The sequence below is a fragment of the Colletotrichum fructicola genome (genome assembly GCF_000319635.2).
Source record: "Colletotrichum fructicola Nara gc5 chromosome Unknown KSG_Nara_v1_contig01, whole genome shotgun sequence".
Classification (NCBI taxonomy): Eukaryota; Fungi; Ascomycota; class Sordariomycetes; order Glomerellales; family Glomerellaceae; genus Colletotrichum; species Colletotrichum fructicola.
Window position 1 is genome coordinate 2,637,225 of NW_027094051.1, and position 18,604 is coordinate 2,655,828.

Here is an 18,604-nt window from a genome sequence, read left to right on the forward strand (position 1 = left end):
GGGGAAAAGTTGCCTGTTTTTGCCTTGGGCTCAAGGCTGTACGAGGCGACAAGAGCCTTGCTTTGGTAGCTCGAACGAGGTGAAAGAACCAGATAGTTTCGCTAATGCGATCAAAGCGGGAAAACATTTCCCTGCAGGTTTCCCTCATGATACTCTCTGTCGCTAACGATTGCTTGTTCTGTTTTTTTCCCAACATGTTGTCTTTAGCTCTTGACGTGGCCGCAGGCCGTTTATTAGTCCCTTTTATGATAACGTATATGCATAGCGAGTCGCCCATCATAGCGAGCCGCCCACTTTTCCTTAATTCTACACTCTTCACCTTCACAACAACCTTCCTCTACGTACGACCATGAGTTCTTCTTCAAATGAAAGTCGCATTATCCTTGCAATTGAAGCTATTAAAAAGGACCCAAAACTATCCGTTCGAAAAGCAGCTTCTATCTATAAGGTCCCGAGAACTACACTTCGCGACCGACGCGCTGGACTTCTACCACGACGCGAAACTCGTACGAATTCAATGAAGATGACTCAGGTGGAAGAAACTGTGATTCTTGAACGAGTTATTGACCTGATCGATCGAGGATTTCCACCGCGACTTGACGACGTACGAGATATGGCCGATTGTCTCCTTGACGAACGTGACGCGACGCGTGTCGGACCGCGATGGGCAGAGAACTTCGTACGACGCCAACCACAACTAAAGACGCGTTTTCGACGTAGAATCGACTATCAGAGGGCATTGGCTGAAGATCCTGCAATTGTGCAGGCCTGGTTTGCCCTCGTACGAAACACAATCGCGAAGTACGGAATACACGAAGACGATGTCTACAATTTTGATGAGACGGGCTTCTTGATGGGAATGCTGTCGCACGCAAAGGTTATTACAACCTCTGACCGCCGTGGAAGGCCTCGTACGAAGCAGCCTGGCAATCGCGAATGGGTTTCTGTCATTCAGGGCGTATGTGCAGATGGCTGGGCGCTGCCTCCATACGTCATTGTTAAGGGCAAATATCACCTACTCTCATGGTATACCAATGGCCAATTCCCACCCGAATGGCGCGTCCACCCTAGCGAAAATGGATGGACTACAAATGAGATTGGCCTAGATTGGCTAAAACATTTTGAAAAGTGAACAAAGTCTCGCACGAAGGGTGTTAAACGGCTCCTAATCCTTGATGGCCACAACAGCCACAAATCCACCAAGTTTGACGATTACTGCAAGGAACACGGCATTATTGCTCTTTGCATGCCTCCGCATTCATCGCACGAGCTTCAGCCTCTTGATGTTGGCTGTTTTAGTCCGCTGAAGGCTTCATATGGCAAGGAAATCGAGAAGATGATGCGGATGCAGATTACGCACATTACTAAGGATGATTTCTTTCCTGCCTTCAAGGCAGCCTTTTTTACTTCAATAAGCAAAGAAAACGTACAAGCTGGTTTTAGACAGGCTGGCCTTGTACCATTCGACCCAGAAGCAGTTCTTTCCCGCCTGGATTTCAAGCCAAAGACGCCAACACCATCCAACTCATGCCCAAGCAGCCAGGGCTCCTGGGACCCAAAGACACCAACCACAGCACATGACGCCGTACGAAGCTCTGCTTCACTTAAGAAAAGAATCACTAGTCATCAAGATAGCTCACCAACTCATTTGTACGAGGTTGTTGATTTGCAAGCTAAAGGTATTAGCAAGTTAGCACACAAACTAGCTCTTGTTGAAGCCGAGTGCCGCGGGCTTCGTACGGCAAATGAGATACTAAGTAAGCGCCGGAGAGCTAAGAAAACCCAACTACGTCTTGGAGGGTCACTTAATACAGCTGAAGCTGAGGCAATACGGGTAGAAAAGGGGGTTGTTGATGCTGGAGGCGAAAACATGCGTCAAGAGGGTGCTCGTACGGAGGGGGGTGAATCGCGCGGGCGGCGATGTGGTAACTGCGGAAAGACTGGACATAATGTACGAACATGTCAGGTAGTTTGGGAGACCTCTGAAGAAGAGGCTGATGAGTAGTTTCAATTGATTTCGTACGATGTGGCTTAATTGACTTACACAAATGGCTGGAGGGTAGTGAAAGGTGGGCGGCTCGCTATGATGGGCGACTCGCTATGCATATACGTTAGGGGTTTATGTATATATATATTTACACCAAAAAAATCACCATTTTCTTTTGGGAGATATAGTCAGATTGCAAATCACCGCTCGTCATCATCATATCGTCGCCTCTCACGCCTTGACGCTGACCTTACCCGCCTTCTCCTGGTCCAGGAACCACTGCACACCTCTCTTGATACCTGAGTCCAGGCTGACGATGGGGCGGTAACCCAAAAGACGCTTAGCCTTGCTGATGTTGTAGTAGCGCGTCATGCAGCTGTAGATGTTGCGCTGGCGGTTGAAGATGGGCGGCTTGCCGATGATGCTGAAGAAGACCTCGGAGCAGAAGCCCAGAACGACACCGATCTCGCGGGGAATTTTCCAGACGTGGTCGGTGCCCTTGTCCGACCCGGCGGCGCGCCAGATGGCCCTCGCAAAGTCCCAGAAGTAGATGGGGCTGTCGTTTGTCACGAGGAAGGCCTCGCCGTCAATCTTTTCGTTGTCGAGGGGGATGATGCTGGACTTGATGGTGGCCAGGAGCATGCGGGCGGCAAGCATGTGGGCGTGGGCCACGTTGCCGACGTAGGTGAAGTCGAAGAGGTTGTCGTTGTCGCCGAGCTGGACGCCCGTCTTGCCCTCGCGGTAGATCTTGACGAGCTGGTGCGTGGCCATGGTGTCGCCCTCGCCGAAGATGCCGGCGGGGCGGATGGCGGCTGTAAGGAGGGGGTAGGGGTCTTGGCGGTTTGCTTGGAGGACGAGCTCTTCCGCGGCGGCCTGGAGAGAGAGAGGTGTTTGTGTCAGCAAGAGGGCAGTTCGTCACAGAGCATTATGCGCGGATGTATACCTTGGTCTCGGAGTAGTACTCCGACTGTTGCTCGCCGCGGATGACGGGCCACCTCTCGTCGGCGTTGATCAGGTCGCTGGTGTTGTCGCTGATGATGCTGGCGGATGAGGTGTAGACCAGGGCCTTGACGCCGGCGGCCTGGCAGGCGGCGATGATGCTGGCGGTGCCATCAATGTTGACGCGGCGGAAGAGGTCCTTGGCGACAGGGCCGTCGGCCTGGGGCGCGGGCGAGGCGGTGTGGATGACGATGTCGGGCTTGACGTCCTCGAAGATGGACTTGATCTTTTCCGTGTCGGTGATGTCGGCTTCTTGGTAGGAGGCGGCTGGGTTGCGGTTGTTCGCGCAGCGGAGGTCGATTACGGAGACGGAGCTGGTTTGCCAGCGGTCGCCAGCCAGGAGCTGGTTGACTACGTGGTGGCCCAGGAAGCCATTGCCGCCGACGACGAGGACCTTGCCCAGGTCGATTGGCACGGGAGCCTTTTCGGAAGACATCTTTTTGGGGGGGAGGGCGGTTTGTCTCGGGAGACACTTTCGAGCTGACTTGCGTCAAAGTGCGAGCAAAGGTCGGAAGGGGGAGATGGTGTCGAGAGTCGTCCGTTGGTGGATTGGTTTCTCTGGTCCCTGAGGTGAGCTGGGAATAAGGTCGAGGAAACGCAATGCACGGTTTGCGGCGCGCGCGCCAATGGGCCAATCTGAAGTTTGGTGGTTTGGTTGCACTCGATTGACAGCTGCGTACCGGGTACGTGTCCGTCATGCAGGGGGCCGTTGGGGCCTGTGGTACAGTCGACCTTTCTGTCCCCAAGCTCTTCAGCGGCGCTAGGAATGCATTTTAGGCTGGGCCCCCGGTTTCTGAATGCGACTTGAGGGGCAGGGGACATTGATTTAGGTGCCCCACCTCGAAAAGCGCACTGACTTTACGATTGCCATGCTCTTTGGGAACCTCGCGAGTCGCGACTTCCCATCTTCAAGTGACGGAACTCAATTTCTTGACAAGACCTGTCCTGTGTTGGGACCTTGGCGGTCGACCACACAATGCGAAAAGTCTCAATTTGAACCGTGGCAAATTTGTTTCTCCTTGGGTCATAAAACATCCTTACTCTAAATTGGATCTCTTTCCTCTCGACTCTACATGAGATGGGCGCACCTCACATAAGCCTGCGGTCGTCATGGAGACGAATGGCAACATCGAGATCTTAGTGCACGTCGCAGCGCCGTGCAAAGCTGTTGACGATGCCAGGTATCGCGCCTTGGCGCAGGCGTATCTTGACTTTCAACCAGTAGGCCAGACAAAGATATTAGGCGGGTTTCTACAAGGCGATGCGCATTCAGACATAGCCGGCTCACAGGGTGAGCCATCACCTTCACCATCAACACCCTTTCACGCACCGATCCCAAGCAGCGAGGCAACCCAACTGCCGTCATCACCACCAGTGCGATACATCCTACCAGAGGCCTCACTTGGAAGTGTCCAACTTTCTTTCAGGAGTGTTTTGGACAACAGAAACTCCCCAATCCTTGGTAGAGCCGGAGCAGTACAGGATATACCCCCATCTTCGCAACCGGACGCCGAGACTCAGTTTACACAGTCTAGTTGGGTGGCTCCTCCAAGCGTAATTGGGGACTCTCAGCCAGCGAACGACATCAGCCTTGCCGAGTTCTCGTCTCCAAGTCGGCTTTTTGAGCATTTGGCATGTCAGTTCGAGAGTCAAGGAGCCGTAGCCTCACAACAGACCCCGTCGCAAAGCCAGCGGCGAGTTCCCCAATCCTCGCAAGGCCTAGAGAAGGAGCTGGAAGATGTGGAAGATGACGTAGAAGACGACGAGCAGGTTGTTCTAGTTACATCCAGCGAACCACCATCAGCCAGCGATTTCCCTCCACCGCACCCATCCCCTCCGGCGGAAAAGGTCATTCTAGACACTCCTTTCCCAGCGCGGAAACGGCCTCTACCCGAGAGCTCCCCCCTCGATCAGGTGATTCAAGAAACACCATGCCAGGCCTCTGGCAAGCGTCCATCAGTATCCTCTCCCTCTCGCGGCAACTCCGATTCACCACTTCCACGAAAGCGCCACAAGCGCTCAGCACCAATATCAGAATCCAGATCAGCAACGCGGAGCCCCTCCATAGCCGGGCCCGTCATCCCGGACGATCTCTACAGCGTCATACGCCCACCAAACACGCGTCACCTGAACTACCTCGAACGCCTCGAGATTCATCCCGAGGGGCCCCCTGTTGGCAACGCAGAACTCACTCCAGACGACCTCCTGACGCCCAAGCTTAGGGAACTTGCGCGGCAGCTCAATATCGACAAACGCTTCCGGCCCGTCGAGCAGATGAGGGAGCTGCGGCCGTTCGAGAGGGGCCACTGGACACTCGACTGGACCGGCTGGCGACCGACCTTGCGCGAGCGGGCGTGGCACTTCCTGACCGACTACATCCTCGAAGGGTTCGCGGGGTGGGGCGTCTGGTGCACGCGCGCCGAGGACTGGTCGTGGCTGAGGGTCTACTGCTGGGGATATGTCGCCGGGCATGTGTACCTCGCGCTTTACCTTGCCAGCGAGAGGGCTTTGAAGACGGACACGGCTCGGTGGGTGGACGGCGCCGGGGAGGTGATTCTGGTTACCAACGGGCATGGCAACTCCGAGTCAGGGGACAGCATGGAGGACGGGGCGGACGAGTAGGGGGGACAGTCTCAAGGGCGTTTTTGGCAGCACTTTCTTTCACTGGGCTAGCGAGGCGTTTCTTGACTTTCGGTTGGGCGGCACAGAGTCGGACTGGAAACGAATGGCGTCACTGTTGTGGTGCAAATGGCATTGGCAGAGGCGTCGCTGGATAAATGTATACACGGAGAAATCTCATTACAAGACTGGTTGCGAAACCTCTCAATATTGGTATCTGAAACTCAACACCGCACCTTCATCCTGCCCTCTGAACCGGTAAAAGTGCCATCATGGAACCCGCATGCTCATAAAAGTAGCAGGTTTTGCTGACACAGCTCTCCTGTTTGTTCATCGCACACGATTTTGCTCGCAACATGCCCCGTAGAAGTTTTCATCGGATGTCCCAATACGCGGAGATATATCTCTACACACAAACGCATCTGTTGGAGCAAGGATACCTCGCCTGCCGCCGGCAAGCCAAGACTAGCGCCGACGAAGCTCAAGTGCGAGTGCGATGTTCGACCTCACGTCCCAGGACGTTGCTGACGTCCCGCTCATATCGTTCCATGTCGGACTTTGCCAACGCCAGGTACGGGGCCTTTTCGGCCTCTGTGAGGTTGTTCCACTCTTCACCAATAGCCTTGGTCGCCGGTCCGATCGCCGAGGGAAGGTCACCTTGGGCCCAACGCGCCTTGACAAAGAACAAGAAGGCTGACGTTGGGCGGTTGGGCAAGCGCTCGTCAACAATTGATCTCGGTTTGACCTGGCGCTTTCCATCCTCCTTGGGGCTCAATGCGCGAAGGCGCTTACGCGCGTTGTTGGCATTATTGATTTCCAGCGGCGTGTGGGATTCAACCCAAGCTTTGTACGCGGCATTGTTCTTGAGCTTGTTCGCCTCGGCCGTCTCTTGGAGGCGCTATATTAACTTGTTAGCCATGACATCCTCATGTGACGGTCGTTCCCTGGCCTAGGACAACTCTGGCCGACAGACAAGCTTACCTGGAGCTCGTGAGTAGAAAGGTTCTTGAAATCTTCCGCGAAAGCTGTAATCCGATCCCCAAATGCTTCCCTGGCAATTGTCTCCGCCCTCAACCTCTCTGTCTGATACACCATCCACGCGGACGTGACCTTGTTTGAGGGTTCGCTGGCAAGCAGAGCGACCTGCTTCAACTCCTTCTTCAGGACCTTAAGCTTCTCCTCGGGTGTCGGGGCTCTGCGGGGGCGACCGCGACCCTGGCCCGTCTTAGTCTTCGCGGGCTTCTTCGCAGCAACCTTCTTCGTCTTGGCCGCGGGCTTCTTTGCTGCCGGTTTCTTCGCAACGGGCTTCTTCTTCGCGGCTGTCGTCGTCGTCTTCTTAGGCTTCGTCTTGGTGGACGAGGCGGCGGCGGCTTTGGCTGGGAGATGCGCCGACTTGGTCGTCGAGAAGGCCCGGCATGCGACGCGTGGGACGGCTCGGGAGGCGGTCAATGGCGCGGCGCGAATGACCAGACGCTGGGCCGCTGCGCGACCGATTGCTGTCAACATGATGTGCGCGCAATCAAGTTTGCTGAAGGTGGGGTATTTGTCTGTTGTGTGGGCACAGCTAAGCTGTTATCGGGGATGTTTTGTGCAGATGTAGTTGGGAAGCCTGCGATAGGGCTGATGAAAGGATGGGAGGGAGGGAGGGACAGAGGTATGGATGGCTGTGTCCCAAGCGATGTCCCGGAGACAGGAACAAGCCAATTGTAGGGCGACGGAGCAGTAGGGGAGATTTCGCTGCTGCAAGTGCCGTCTGTGGTGTTGACGGAATAACGGGCGAGGAGGGACTGAGAGCATGCGACCTGACCTTGGCCGGCCTCCTTGTTTGTTTTACCTTGACCCCTGGAGCTGTCTGTAGTGAATACCTTCCAATCGTGGACTGCGATACTGAAGATGAAGTAGCGTCTACTTCTCCGGTCTTCCCACCACTACAGCTCCAAGCTGACCATTTTCGGTAAGCCCACCTCAAGTTGCAGCCCCGTTTGTCAGGCACCACCCTGACGCAGCGGTCCAGCAAGCACCACCAGCACCTGGCAGCCGGCGGCAGAGGCATCCACGGGACGCGAAGCTAAGCACAGCAACCCCCAGCTACATCTACATACCGACGACCATCACCAAACACTCTGCCACCGTTCCATCCACCGACGATACCGACACCCACTACCGCGAACTCGACCTCCCTTCCTTCTTCAACCAGATACCATCGATAACCATGGATCACAGACCGCAAGCTTGGGGCCGGGTATGCAACCTCCCTCTGCCCTCAGCCTCTCGTCATGGACTAACAGACTGAACCCCTCCCACAGCCTAGAGACGACGTCTACGGAGCCTACAATGCCTCCTACATGAACCCCAACGGCCCCAACCAAGCGACACAAGCCCCCATCGTCACGGGCACATCAGTCATTGCTATCAAGTTCAAAGAGGGTGTCGTCATCGCCGCCGATAACTTGGGTACGCCCGTTCTCACCATTCCAACAGCCTAGCACCTCAAAGACGATCGAATACTGACAATCAAACCCCAATGACAGCATCCTACGGCTCCCTTGCTCGATTCACCGATGTCAAGCGTCTGCGCAAGTTTGCCGACTCTACCGTTGTCGGTTTTGGCGGCGACGTCTCCGACATGCAGTTCCTCGACCGCCACCTCCAGTCCCTCGATATTGAGGAGTCCTACGACCTGTCCACCGATCAAGCGCCCCGCCTCAACGCTGCAAACCTGCACAAGTACCTCTCCAAGCTGATGTACAAGCGCCGTTCCGACTTCGACCCCCTCTGGAACCATCTCCTCGTCGCCGGCTTGGACGACGCAGGCAAGCCGTTCCTTGCCGCGGCCGACCTCCTCGGCACCACATTCACCTCCCCCTCATTGGCCACCGGTTTCGGTTCTGCTCTGGCACAGCCCATCATGCGCCGCTATGTCCCCGACGATGAGGCAGCTGCCAATCTGACCAAGGATAAGGCCATCGAGGTTATCAAGGAATGCATGAAGGTGCTCTTCTATCGTGACGCCCGCAGTTTGGATTCGTACTCCATTGCTGTTGTCACCAAGGATGGTGTTGACCTCAAGGAGAACGAGAAGCTGGAGAAGCAGAGCTGGAAGTTCGCGGAACGGATCCGTGGCTACGGCACGCAGGTTGTTTAAGGAGGAGAGAAAGGAGTTCCTGGAGGATACGATGGGATAGAGGAATTAAATGACAGTTACTGGTTAAATGGGACAGTTGCTTTCGACTCGCCATCCGGGATGACTAACGGCAACTCTGGGGAGCAGCAGAAGAAGCAAGTCCGAGATCGACTTCCTTCTACGTGTCATCCGCAATACGATAGGTCGCGGGACACGAGTGTAACAACACGAAATGAAATAGACAATATTGCTTTCATTGATTGCTTTAGGTTGCCTCTTCTCTGGCATTTAACCTTTTTAAACATACGCTCCTTTATCTTGACAGGCCCTAAATCTACCATGCTGGACCATTCCCTCCTTTTCACACAAAATCCAGTAATACATCCGAGGGCATTCATCTGTTCGTGGCCCACTGTGTCATTAAGCCAAGGGCCAGCCTCCCTTTTGGCAACCCAACTCCAATGGCGAGAAGCACCTCACAAGAAAATATTCAACCTCGTTCGCTGCTGACAGCCTGTTTACTCGACGGTAACAGACTTGGCCAAGTTGCGAGGGAAGTCGACGTTGAGGCCTTCCATAACAGCGAGCCAGTAGGCGATCAGCTGCAGAGGAACGACGTTGAGAATACCCTGAAGGACGTCGACGGTCTTGGGGATCTCAATCTTCTCGGCCTCGCTGGACTTGAACTCCTCATCGGCAGGGTTGCAGATGACGATGGGCTTACCGCTACGAGCAATGACTATTGAAAGTTAGTGACAGAACATGAATGCATACGAATGTTTCCAAACATACCTTGCTGGTAGGCGTTGAGCGACTTCTTGAAGAGGTCGTCACGGGTGAGAATCATGATGATGGGCAAGTTCTCATCGACGAGAGCCAGGACACCGTGCTTCAGCTCACCAGACATGACAGCCTCGCAGTGAAGGTAGGAAATTTCCTTGATCTTCAGCGCACCCTCAAGGGCGGTAGAGAACTGGCTGCCACGGCCGAGCAAAAGCAGGGACTTCTGGTTCTGGAAGGTCTTGGAGCAGAGCTCCTTGATAGACTGGTCCTGGGTGAGGATGTCCTTGATCTGCTCGGGAATCTTGGCCAGACCCTCCATGATCTCCTCACGACGTCTCTGCTTGGACGCGCGGTCCTCACTAAGGGAGAGCGCGAACATGACCATGGCGATGAACTGGGAGGTGTAGGCCTTGGTAGACGCAACACCGATCTCAGGGCCGGCGTTGACGTGGACACCGCAGTGAGTGAGGAGAGAGATGGAGGAGCCGACAACGTTGACGATACCGACGGTCAGAGCACCACGCTCCAAGCAGTAGCGGAGGGCCATGAGAGAGTCGGCAGTCTCACCAGACTGGGAGACGAAGACACAGGTGTCGTCACGGAAGACAGGGGCTTGTCTGTCGAGGAAGTCGGATGCCAACTCGACAGCGATGGGGATCTCGGCGAGCTCCTCAAATACACCGCGAACAGCCATGCATGAGTGATAACTCGTACCGCAAGCAATGAAGATGATTCTGCGACATCTGCGGATGGTAGAGATGTAAGAGCGGAGACCACCAAGCGTAACCGTCTTGTTCTCGCTGTCGAGACGACCTCTCATGGTGTTGACAACGGACTCAGGCTGCTCGAAAATCTCCTTCTGCATGAAGTGGTCGAACTTGCCCTTCATGATCTCCTGGAGCTCAAGCTCAAGGGTCTGAATGGTGCGCACGTTGGAGCTGCCATCGGCCTTCTTAAGGCGGTGGATGTTCAGGGATCCCTCGTGGATGTGGGCAATGTCGTCGTCCTCGAGGTACATGACCTTCTTGGTGTGCTCGACGATAGCGGAGGGGTCCGAGGACAGGAAGAACTCGGTGGGCATGGGCATGCCATCGTCGGTCATGAAAGCACGCGACTGAGAGCGGTGGAGGAGAGACTTGTCAGGAGCGCCCAGCAGAGCGTTGGGGTTCAAGAAGTTGTCCTGCTGCTTCTTGAGGGCAATGTTCTGGGATGCGGTCTCAGCTGGGAGGGCAGCCTGCTCATCGGCGTACTCGACATCGACAAAGTCGACCTTCATGCGCTTCTGGGTCTTGACGCCAATGACGAGGGGAGAGCCCTTACGGGCAGCGATGACCTCATGAGGGTAGTGGACGGACTTGATCAGAAGACCGTAGGCGCCCTCGAGCTCGTTAATGACAGCCTTGGCCAGGTCGGTGAAGCCGACCTTGGGGTGCTGGTCGTAGAGGTACTTGGCGAGCTTAGCAATGCACTCGGTGTCGGTGTCGGTCTCGAACTTGAAGCCCTTGGCGCTCAGGAGGGTCTTGAGTTCCTTGTAGTTGGTGATGATACCATTGTGGACAACGGTGAACTCCCAGGTAGGATCGGACCTGCAGGAGAAGGATCATTAGCCACTGAGTCATTGATAGCAAGGAGGCTGAAGTGGAAAGTTTGCTAGTATCCTCGCGAAAAGTGCACACGTACCTGTGGGGGTGGCAGTTCAGACGAGAAGGGGGACCGTGGGTAGCCCAGCGAGTGTGGGCGATACCGGCATGTGAATCGAAGTACTTGGTCTCGTCGACCTTGGACTCGGCGATGAGCTGCTTGAGCTTGGCGACCTTGCCAACCTCCTTGAAGGCGAAAACCTCGTTCTTCTTGTCGCCATCAACAGCCAGACCGGCGGAGTCGTAGCCACGGTACTCGAGACGCGACAGACCTAGAGAAGAGAACACATGGCTCGTTAGTCAAGAACAGCCCCTCGGAATGAGCTGGTGGAGCTGCATGGCTCCAATTGGAGCTTTCAGGAGGCGGTGTACTCACCGTTGATTAGAGTCTCGAGGATGAACTTGCGGTCCTTCTCCACCAGGTAGTTGACGTAGCCGAAAATGCCACTGTTGGGAAGAATTTCCTGTCAGCTTACTGCTTACTGTGTTGCCAATGGCTTTCAAGGCGTATGCCTGGGCCCCTTTTCAGCTGGCAAAAGCTGGATGGAGGGGGGAGGCTGCGGGCAAGCTTTCAGGAGAGCGGGGGAGAGTTGGGGGAGAGAGGTAGACATACCACATGTTGATTTCAGCGCAAAAGAAGACCTAAAAAAAGACGTAAAGACCAATTCGCAGAGAGAGACCTAGGCGGGGATATAGGTCTTTAGAGGCGGCGGTGAGGGGTATCAAGAAGAGCGAGAGAGACGGATAGTTGGATCGAGAGGGAATGAGCAAGGCAAAGCCAGTGGTAAGGAGGCGGGAGCTGAGCAGCTTTATGTGTGTGCTGGACAACAACTGATGGAGGAGGGGAGGTGTGTATTGTGTACGTGGAGAGAGCACGCAGTAGCGCCCAGAGGTGTGCGAGGCGTGGAGGTGGGCGGTGGGCGGGGTGGTGGCAGGGGCGTGCTCGTATTGATGGATGACAGAAGGGGGGGGAGGGGAGAGGTATTCGTACAGAGGCACGGGTTGAGTTGAGAGGCAGACGTCGTCGGCCTAGGTATTATTGCCTGCGCTAAGAAGGCAGGCCAAGTCAGGCATGGGTTGATGGATTGAGGCAAGAAGGAAACAAGACACTGGTTTGTGCTTGTTATTTTGTGACTCTGGTGATGACGGCCAAAGCTGGAGTTCCAGTGATGAGGTTGAAGTCGGGATTAGCACTGGCACTTACCCGACGTCAGGCAAAAGTTTAGAGAGCTTGAGCAGAGCAGAGCAGAGCAAGCAATGTTTGGCCCGTGACAATGACGGGAGGCTTGAAGGTTCCCCTTTCCCCCAAGTTTGTCCCGATGGACTTTTGCAAGCGGGCGAAACAGATGTCTTCACGTTCCCATTTGAACGTCTAGACCATGAATGTCTGGCTTGCCTTTGCTCGCTTGCGTTGCATGTTTGGGACGGCAGGCAGATGGCAACTGCGGTCGGTCAGTATTCGTACCTACCTTACCTCGCGGATACGATACGCGACAAGAATTGGGTGTCTGACATATCTCGACCGGGGTGGCATATGTCAGGACTCAGCAGGCGCTGGGGCAACGAATGGATCTGGGCTGGGTTCAATGGGCCAGCAGCAGCAGTGGCAGCAGCAAGAAGACCACGGACCTGGCCAGCCACACATGGAGCTGAGGACAGACTGGAAGCAGTAGGTGAGGGGCAGCTCTGGAGTGCCCCACCTCACCGGCAACCGCACACATTGCATCGCTCGTCACCAACACTAACACCTAGCAGAGCATCTCATTATGTGCACCATGCCAGGAGACCCCGTGTTGCTCTGGAAAGCCGGCCACGGTGCAAATTTTCTTCTCTGGCGTTGCTGTTACTCACATCTCTAGCATATCTGTCAGTGCCCGGAAAAGTTGCATTTCCAGATGGAAGCTGACGGCCATCATTCGGATACACAGTCGCACTTGGTTGCAGGCGCCATCATCAGGGTGCCGGCGCCTCTAACCTCCTTCAGACCTTCCATTCAGATGGTCCAGTGCGGCCCTCCTCCCAGGCACCCAGGCTGGCACGGCTGGCTCTTCCTCTTCCTTGGACTGTGGCGCAATTCCCTTGCTCAGCCATTCGGCTGCTACACTAGCCCAGAAGATCGTCCTCGGTACGTACCGCCAAGTATGACGGACGCGGGACGCCCTTTGCTTTTCATCTAACGTATTGTTACGGATACAGTGATGCTGGTGGCCGTGGTCGATCTTCTCCTCCAAGTTCCTCCATCGCCTTGAGTTCATCTCAAAAAATATCATACTGGGGACTGACACTGTATATCGACGACAGTTCAACTTCTTCAAAGCGGCCGTCACCCGCACCCGTTCTTCACATTCCAGTGCAGCCGCTAGGAATTCTACACCATCTGCAAGCTGTCTGCATTTGCTACACTGCCCTCGCTGTCTTTCCCAAATCGGATGCGTACCTAGGTAGGTCCCCAGGCACCTGGCAGAATAAGCACCAGGTATCTAGGTGGGCACCAACTTGGACAAGCTCGGTCTAAGCATAGCATCGCATCAAATCAATCAGGGCAATCTTCACCAGCCCTGGCTGCATGCTCTCCAGATGCTTACCACCAGGTGCCTTACTGGGTGTTGAGTCCCATGCTTTCCATCTTGTGCCCTGTCTCCTTCACCTGCCCGAGGCAACGCCTCACCCGTGTGCCCTCCCACCTCCGGTTAACTTACCTCAACACCGGTAGGTAAGGTAAGGTAGGTAGTTAGGTAGGTACCTGACGACGAGACCGAGGAGCCCTCCCCAAGGCTACGGACGGCTGCCATTCCTTTGCCTTACCTCACTTTCCGAACACACCCCCCTTCATCCATCATCCCATGTGGCCCCCAACTCCCTCGTCCAATCCTTTCTCACCGCATCCCAAGACCCGAACCAAGAAACCACCTCATCCCAACCACCACTTGTCTTTCTCTGGACTTACAAGCCAAAACGGTGCAAAACTCGTTCAAATCGAAGCCGAGTGCAAAAAAGGGGCCAGTCCAAAAGAAAGGATCAAGCAGCCGCCGGAAGTTGGAACCCAGATCTGCCGTTACCACGACCAACGTCCGCACTCCGTACTCGTCGTCATTGACCCCTCCTAATCCGGCACTCGACGCCCTTGCCGTGCCGCCTCAAAAGCATCCCCTTACTCTTGGGTGTGATGCAGACGGCTACTTGCCTTCGTCATTCCCGAGTCCCGACCCTACAACTTCTTGACCAGCTGCCCAACGCCTTTCTTCAGAGGGGTTCCATCGCCAACATCATTCGTATTCCCTGGTCTCGGCCCCCAGTCCTCTGGGTGCAGGCACCTTGTTTGTTCAACGCTAGAAAAAAATCCAGTGGGGATCGTCGGCACTGCGACACCAGCCGACAGGACTTCCCACAGTTGGGTCCCCTGGTTTCTGGTTTCTGCTGCTTGCTTGGCTCGGTTGCTGGTTGCACCCACTGGATGGAGGGGGGCCCCGGGGTTGACGAAGCCAAGGAGGGGTGGTAAGGTGGGGGGCGTCCAGGTACGAAGAAAAAAGGAAGGGGACAGCGCACTAAAAAAGGTACAGCCTCAATGGCAATCGTGAGAACGGGCCAAAAAAGGGGCGACCTGTCGTCCACTCCGAGGCATCGTAAAGGAAAAATCACCAAAAATAACACGCCGCACCGATGAGAGAACCCCTGCTAGGCTGCAAATCACCATCTTGCATTTCTCAATGCCACCACCCATCGCCCCGAACCAGATGGGGGACATGGAGTTGGGACATGAACACTGCGCAACGCAACCGCCGCGGCAGACCATCAACACGGCCGAACTTCTGCCAGCCGCAGCCGCTTGTTGCACGCTGCGCTGCCCAGGCCCCAAAACCGTTCTGATGTCAGATTCCAAGTGGGTGCCATGTTCCACGGTCCCTGGAAACGGTAAGAGGGACGACGTGGATAGGATGGTACGGGCCACCACATGGGGATTGATGGATGGGTGTAAGGGTGGACAACAACAGCTACTGCTCGACTGCAGCGACCGACCAACACAAGACCAGAAGTCCGAGATGCTGTCATGATGGACGCCCGCGCCTCGAACAGCGAAGACCTGACACGCAAACCGCAATGGACTTCCCGCATGCAGCTACTCATCTTGAATCTCACCACAATCCTGCCAGCATCAAAAACATGTGGCGGGCCTTTGTCTCTATTCGTTGCCGTGCGAGATCACCCATGACATGATGCGGTCTCAGCTAGAGCCCTCTCGCCGTCGCCGTCCGCATGCAGCCAGCTTCAGCAGCCTCCTCCTCCTTTGCACAACAGGTCGAAATCGGCGAATGACAGTTGCAGAACCAAGGAGCTCTCGATCCTCTGGAGCTTCGAGGCTTACAGTGTGCGACCTCCCAGTCTCCACCCGTTGGCTGTTTCCTCCCCCGTCAGACAGGATCACAAGCATGTCAGAGAGAAAGAGATCATGTAAGACCCGACTCGAGGGGAGGCACCCGGAAGCTATAGTGCATCCAGCGAGACGGAGCTCGCTCACCTAAACTCACCCCCTAAGCTGTGGTAGGTAGACACAATAGATGCGGATGCATCCGTCAGACAGCTGTGGCTTGCCCGAACCACCGACGCCCAGGACCCCTCTTCTCAACAGAATAGCTCTCCGTTCCGTACCATTCGGTCCCCTTTTTTTGCTCTCCCCCCAGCCCTACACTTACTTGAGTTCTACACTATTGGGTTTGTTTCTGGCACCGGGAGCCGACATCCCCTCCACTACGGTTCGCATGCCGCCCGGCGCGGTGGGTTTACAGGAGGAGCAAGAAAGCTTTTTGCTGTTGGTGAAGCTCTGCACGTGGCACCGGGTGAGCTTCGCCTTCCTCCGGGCCATACGTAAAGCATGCCGCGCATACCAGGACCCCAGCCTAGCCGAGGCTGTGCACTATCAATAGCTTCAAAAACGGAGCTGAAGCTCGCGCCCGGCCGCAATCCCTACCCCAGCCTCGCCGGGGAGGAAGAGGGAGCCTCCGTCCAGAGGGAAGGGAAAGGGAAGGAAAAAAGACATGCCATAGCATCCGTACTGGGGAACATACAAAGGGCGCAGAGATAAGAGAAAACGCCCCAGTCTAAAACCTGCCTCTGCGACGATACGAGAGCCAATGCGTCTCGTGATGCACCAGGTCCATGCCGACGATCAACGCAAGGGCGCACGCTCCTGGGGAGAAACCTCGTCAAAACACCACGAAGCTCGTTCACGATTCGAATTGGCGAGGCCGCATGATGCGCTTTGGGACTCGTTTGTTGCTGCCTCTATTGCACGCCCGCCATCTCTAAGTTTCTTTCCCGCCGCCAACAACCCCAAACCTGGACTCGGGTATTGTACACTGTTTAACACATTAAAGACGCCCGGAGCAGCCAAGGACCCGATGATGCCTGTCCCAGCCGCCCTCTTTTGGCGTCTTTTGTTTCTCCTTTGCATCTTCACCCCCGTATTCATCATCACGATGGCGACGCCGTCATCGCCGCTTTACAGCTTCTGGTACTCCAGCTTGCCCTCCAGCTTCTTGGACTCGGCAACCTTGCGCACCGCCTTGTTGAAGTCGTCCTGGTTGATTGCGTCCCTGTAATCCTTGATGGCAAAGAGACCGCTGTAGGAGTGAAAGATTAGTAAATGCCACCTCATTTTGGGGTGGAAAGGGGTAGACCTACGCCTCGGTGACCACGTTTCTCAAATCCGCACCGTTGAGACCGTCGCTCATCTTCACCACGCTCTCAAAGTCGATCTCGCCCTCCGTCACGACGCCAGAGGCGTGGATCTTGAGAATCTCCAAACGACCCACCTCATTGGGCAGGGCGATCTCGATCTTGCGGTCTAGACGTCCGGCACGGAGAAGGGCGGGATCGAGGGTATCGGGTCTGTTTGTCGCCATGATGATCTTGGTCTTGCCGAGGTAGTCGAAACCGTCAAGCTGGTTGAGCAGCTCCATGAGCGTTCTTTGGATCTCACGATCGGCACTGGTTCCCTCGGAGAATCTGCGTCCACCGATGGCGTCAATTTCGTCCATGAAGATGATGCAGGGCTCGTGCTCCTTGGCATATCCGAACATCTCACGGATCAGACGGGCCGACTCTCCGATGTACTTGTCGACAATAGCTGACGAGACGACTATGGAACCAGTAGTTAGCATGCCTCGTCCACCGCACCTTATACCCTGAATGTAGGATTGGTCTTCACATACCCTTCAAAAAGTTGGTCTCCAAACTGCTGGCCACAGCACGAGCCAGCAGCGTCTTTCCTGTACCAGGAGGTCCGTAGAGCAGGACACCCTTGGGCGGCTTGATGCCCACGCGCAGGAACAGCTCGGGGTTCTTGAGCGGGAGCTCAATGACCTCTCGCAGCTCGCGAATCTGGTCGTTGAGTCCTCCAATACCAGCAAAGCTGACCTGACCGGGGTCCTCCAGCGACATGTTGTAGACGAGGGGATCGACTTCGCGGGGAAGCATTCGCATGATGGTGAGTGTCGTCATATCGAGGGCAACGCGAGTTCCCTGCTTGAGCCTGGCCTTGTCGACCTTTGACCTGCATCCGACAACATATCTGGGACCTGAGGATGCCTTTACGATAACTGTTTGCGAGCGACACGGTCAGCGTTCAGTGTTTGACGATCCCGCAAGGTGCGGGTGCGGTGATGGTGGCGGCGGTGGGGAGGGAAGGAAGCGGAGGCGGGATGCTCTCAACTCACATCTTTCGTCATCGAGCTGCTTCAGAACCTCGCCGATAATCTGACCCACGCTCTGCAGCGCCTTGATATTATCCTCGGTGCGGTCGTACTCCCTCTGCAAGTCCTTGATCTCGAGGCGGAGAGCCTTGAGCTTAGCCTCCCACTCCCGCGATTCGAGCAGCTTGCCCCGGTAAGAGTCGAGAGCCTTCTGGCGTTCTTCGTCGGAAGACATCTCTGGGTTATGTGTGTGGTCGAGAGGAAGGAAGGGCCGAAATTTCGAATTCTCGTGGTGGGACGAAGGAGGCGGTCTCGTGTCAATGTCGCTTCGGGCAAGGTGATGTTGTGGTTGAGGTGGATGGAGGATGGTGGATAGCTCTGGCGTATGTAATCGTTGTTTTCGGAGGTTTGATGTGCAGACGTACCTCCCGCTGTAGCCTTCTGCCTCACAAAGCACGGCTCAGCTGCTAGCGCCTCATCCCTGCGTCTACTGTAGCTCTCCCGCGTGCGATGTGATTGGCTGAGAGCTATCGGGGCGGATCAAGCGCAAATCCGACACAGGATCTCAATGTCCTAGAATTGATGTTCACCGGACTACCTGCTGGTTATCATGGAGAAGGCGTCTACTCGTAATGAAGATATTGGGCAGGAGGCTTTCCTTCCAGCTGTACTGGGATGATTTACGATGTTTTTCGGATGTCTCATTGTCCTTGGCGCCTGAAGGAATGTGAGGCGTCACGAGGACCAAGGTAGGCAAATGATG

The 18,604-nt window shown here is 55.4% G+C and overlaps 6 protein-coding genes across 6 annotated transcripts; 2 read left to right on the forward strand and 4 right to left on the reverse strand.

Moving 5' to 3' along the window:
* Positions 1 to 1,619: 1,619 nt before the first annotated feature.
* On the reverse strand, positions 1,620 to 3,422 carry erg26 (Sterol-4-alpha-carboxylate 3-dehydrogenase, decarboxylating; the record flags this gene model as incomplete). The annotated part of the gene is made up of 6 exons (XM_032020195.2): positions 1,620 to 1,673; positions 1,741 to 1,753; positions 2,045 to 2,098; positions 2,154 to 2,159; positions 2,223 to 2,860; positions 2,931 to 3,422. 6 exons carry the CDS (start codon positions 3,420 to 3,422, stop codon positions 1,620 to 1,622), a joined length of 1,257 nt encoding a protein of 418 aa, XP_031882774.2.
* Positions 3,423 to 4,096: 674 nt separating this feature from the next.
* On the forward strand, positions 4,097 to 5,608 carry CGGC5_v000764 (uncharacterized protein; the record flags this gene model as incomplete). The annotated part of the gene is made up of 1 exon (XM_032020194.1): positions 4,097 to 5,608. The coding sequence occupies one exon, from the start codon at positions 4,097 to 4,099 to the stop codon at positions 5,606 to 5,608; it is 1,512 nt and encodes a 503-aa protein (XP_031882768.1).
* A 478-nt stretch (positions 5,609 to 6,086) lies between these two features.
* HMGT (High mobility group-T protein) lies at positions 6,087 to 7,111 on the reverse strand (the record flags this gene model as incomplete). Its single annotated transcript, XM_032020193.1, has 2 exons — positions 6,087 to 6,503; positions 6,587 to 7,111. The coding sequence occupies 2 exons, from the start codon at positions 7,109 to 7,111 to the stop codon at positions 6,087 to 6,089; spliced, it is 942 nt and encodes a 313-aa protein (XP_031882769.1).
* Positions 7,112 to 7,817: 706 nt separating this feature from the next.
* On the forward strand, positions 7,818 to 8,750 carry PRE4 (Proteasome subunit beta type-7; the record flags this gene model as incomplete). The annotated part of the gene is made up of 3 exons (XM_032020192.1): positions 7,818 to 7,847; positions 7,912 to 8,059; positions 8,137 to 8,750. The coding sequence occupies 3 exons, from the start codon at positions 7,818 to 7,820 to the stop codon at positions 8,748 to 8,750; spliced, it is 792 nt and encodes a 263-aa protein (XP_031882770.1).
* Positions 8,751 to 9,247: 497 nt separating this feature from the next.
* CGGC5_v000767 (Glutamine--fructose-6-phosphate aminotransferase) lies at positions 9,248 to 11,770 on the reverse strand (the record flags this gene model as incomplete). Its single annotated transcript, XM_032020191.1, has 5 exons — positions 9,248 to 9,468; positions 9,522 to 11,098; positions 11,193 to 11,424; positions 11,529 to 11,599; positions 11,766 to 11,770. The coding sequence occupies 5 exons, from the start codon at positions 11,768 to 11,770 to the stop codon at positions 9,248 to 9,250; spliced, it is 2,106 nt and encodes a 701-aa protein (XP_031882771.1).
* A 4,879-nt stretch (positions 11,771 to 16,649) lies between these two features.
* On the reverse strand, positions 16,650 to 18,076 carry rpt4 (putative 26S proteasome subunit rpt4; the record flags this gene model as incomplete). Its single annotated transcript, XM_032020189.1, has 4 exons — positions 16,650 to 16,770; positions 16,832 to 17,288; positions 17,362 to 17,748; positions 17,866 to 18,076. 4 exons carry the CDS (start codon positions 18,074 to 18,076, stop codon positions 16,650 to 16,652), a joined length of 1,176 nt encoding a protein of 391 aa, XP_031882853.1.
* Between the last annotated feature and the right edge of the window lie 528 nt (positions 18,077 to 18,604).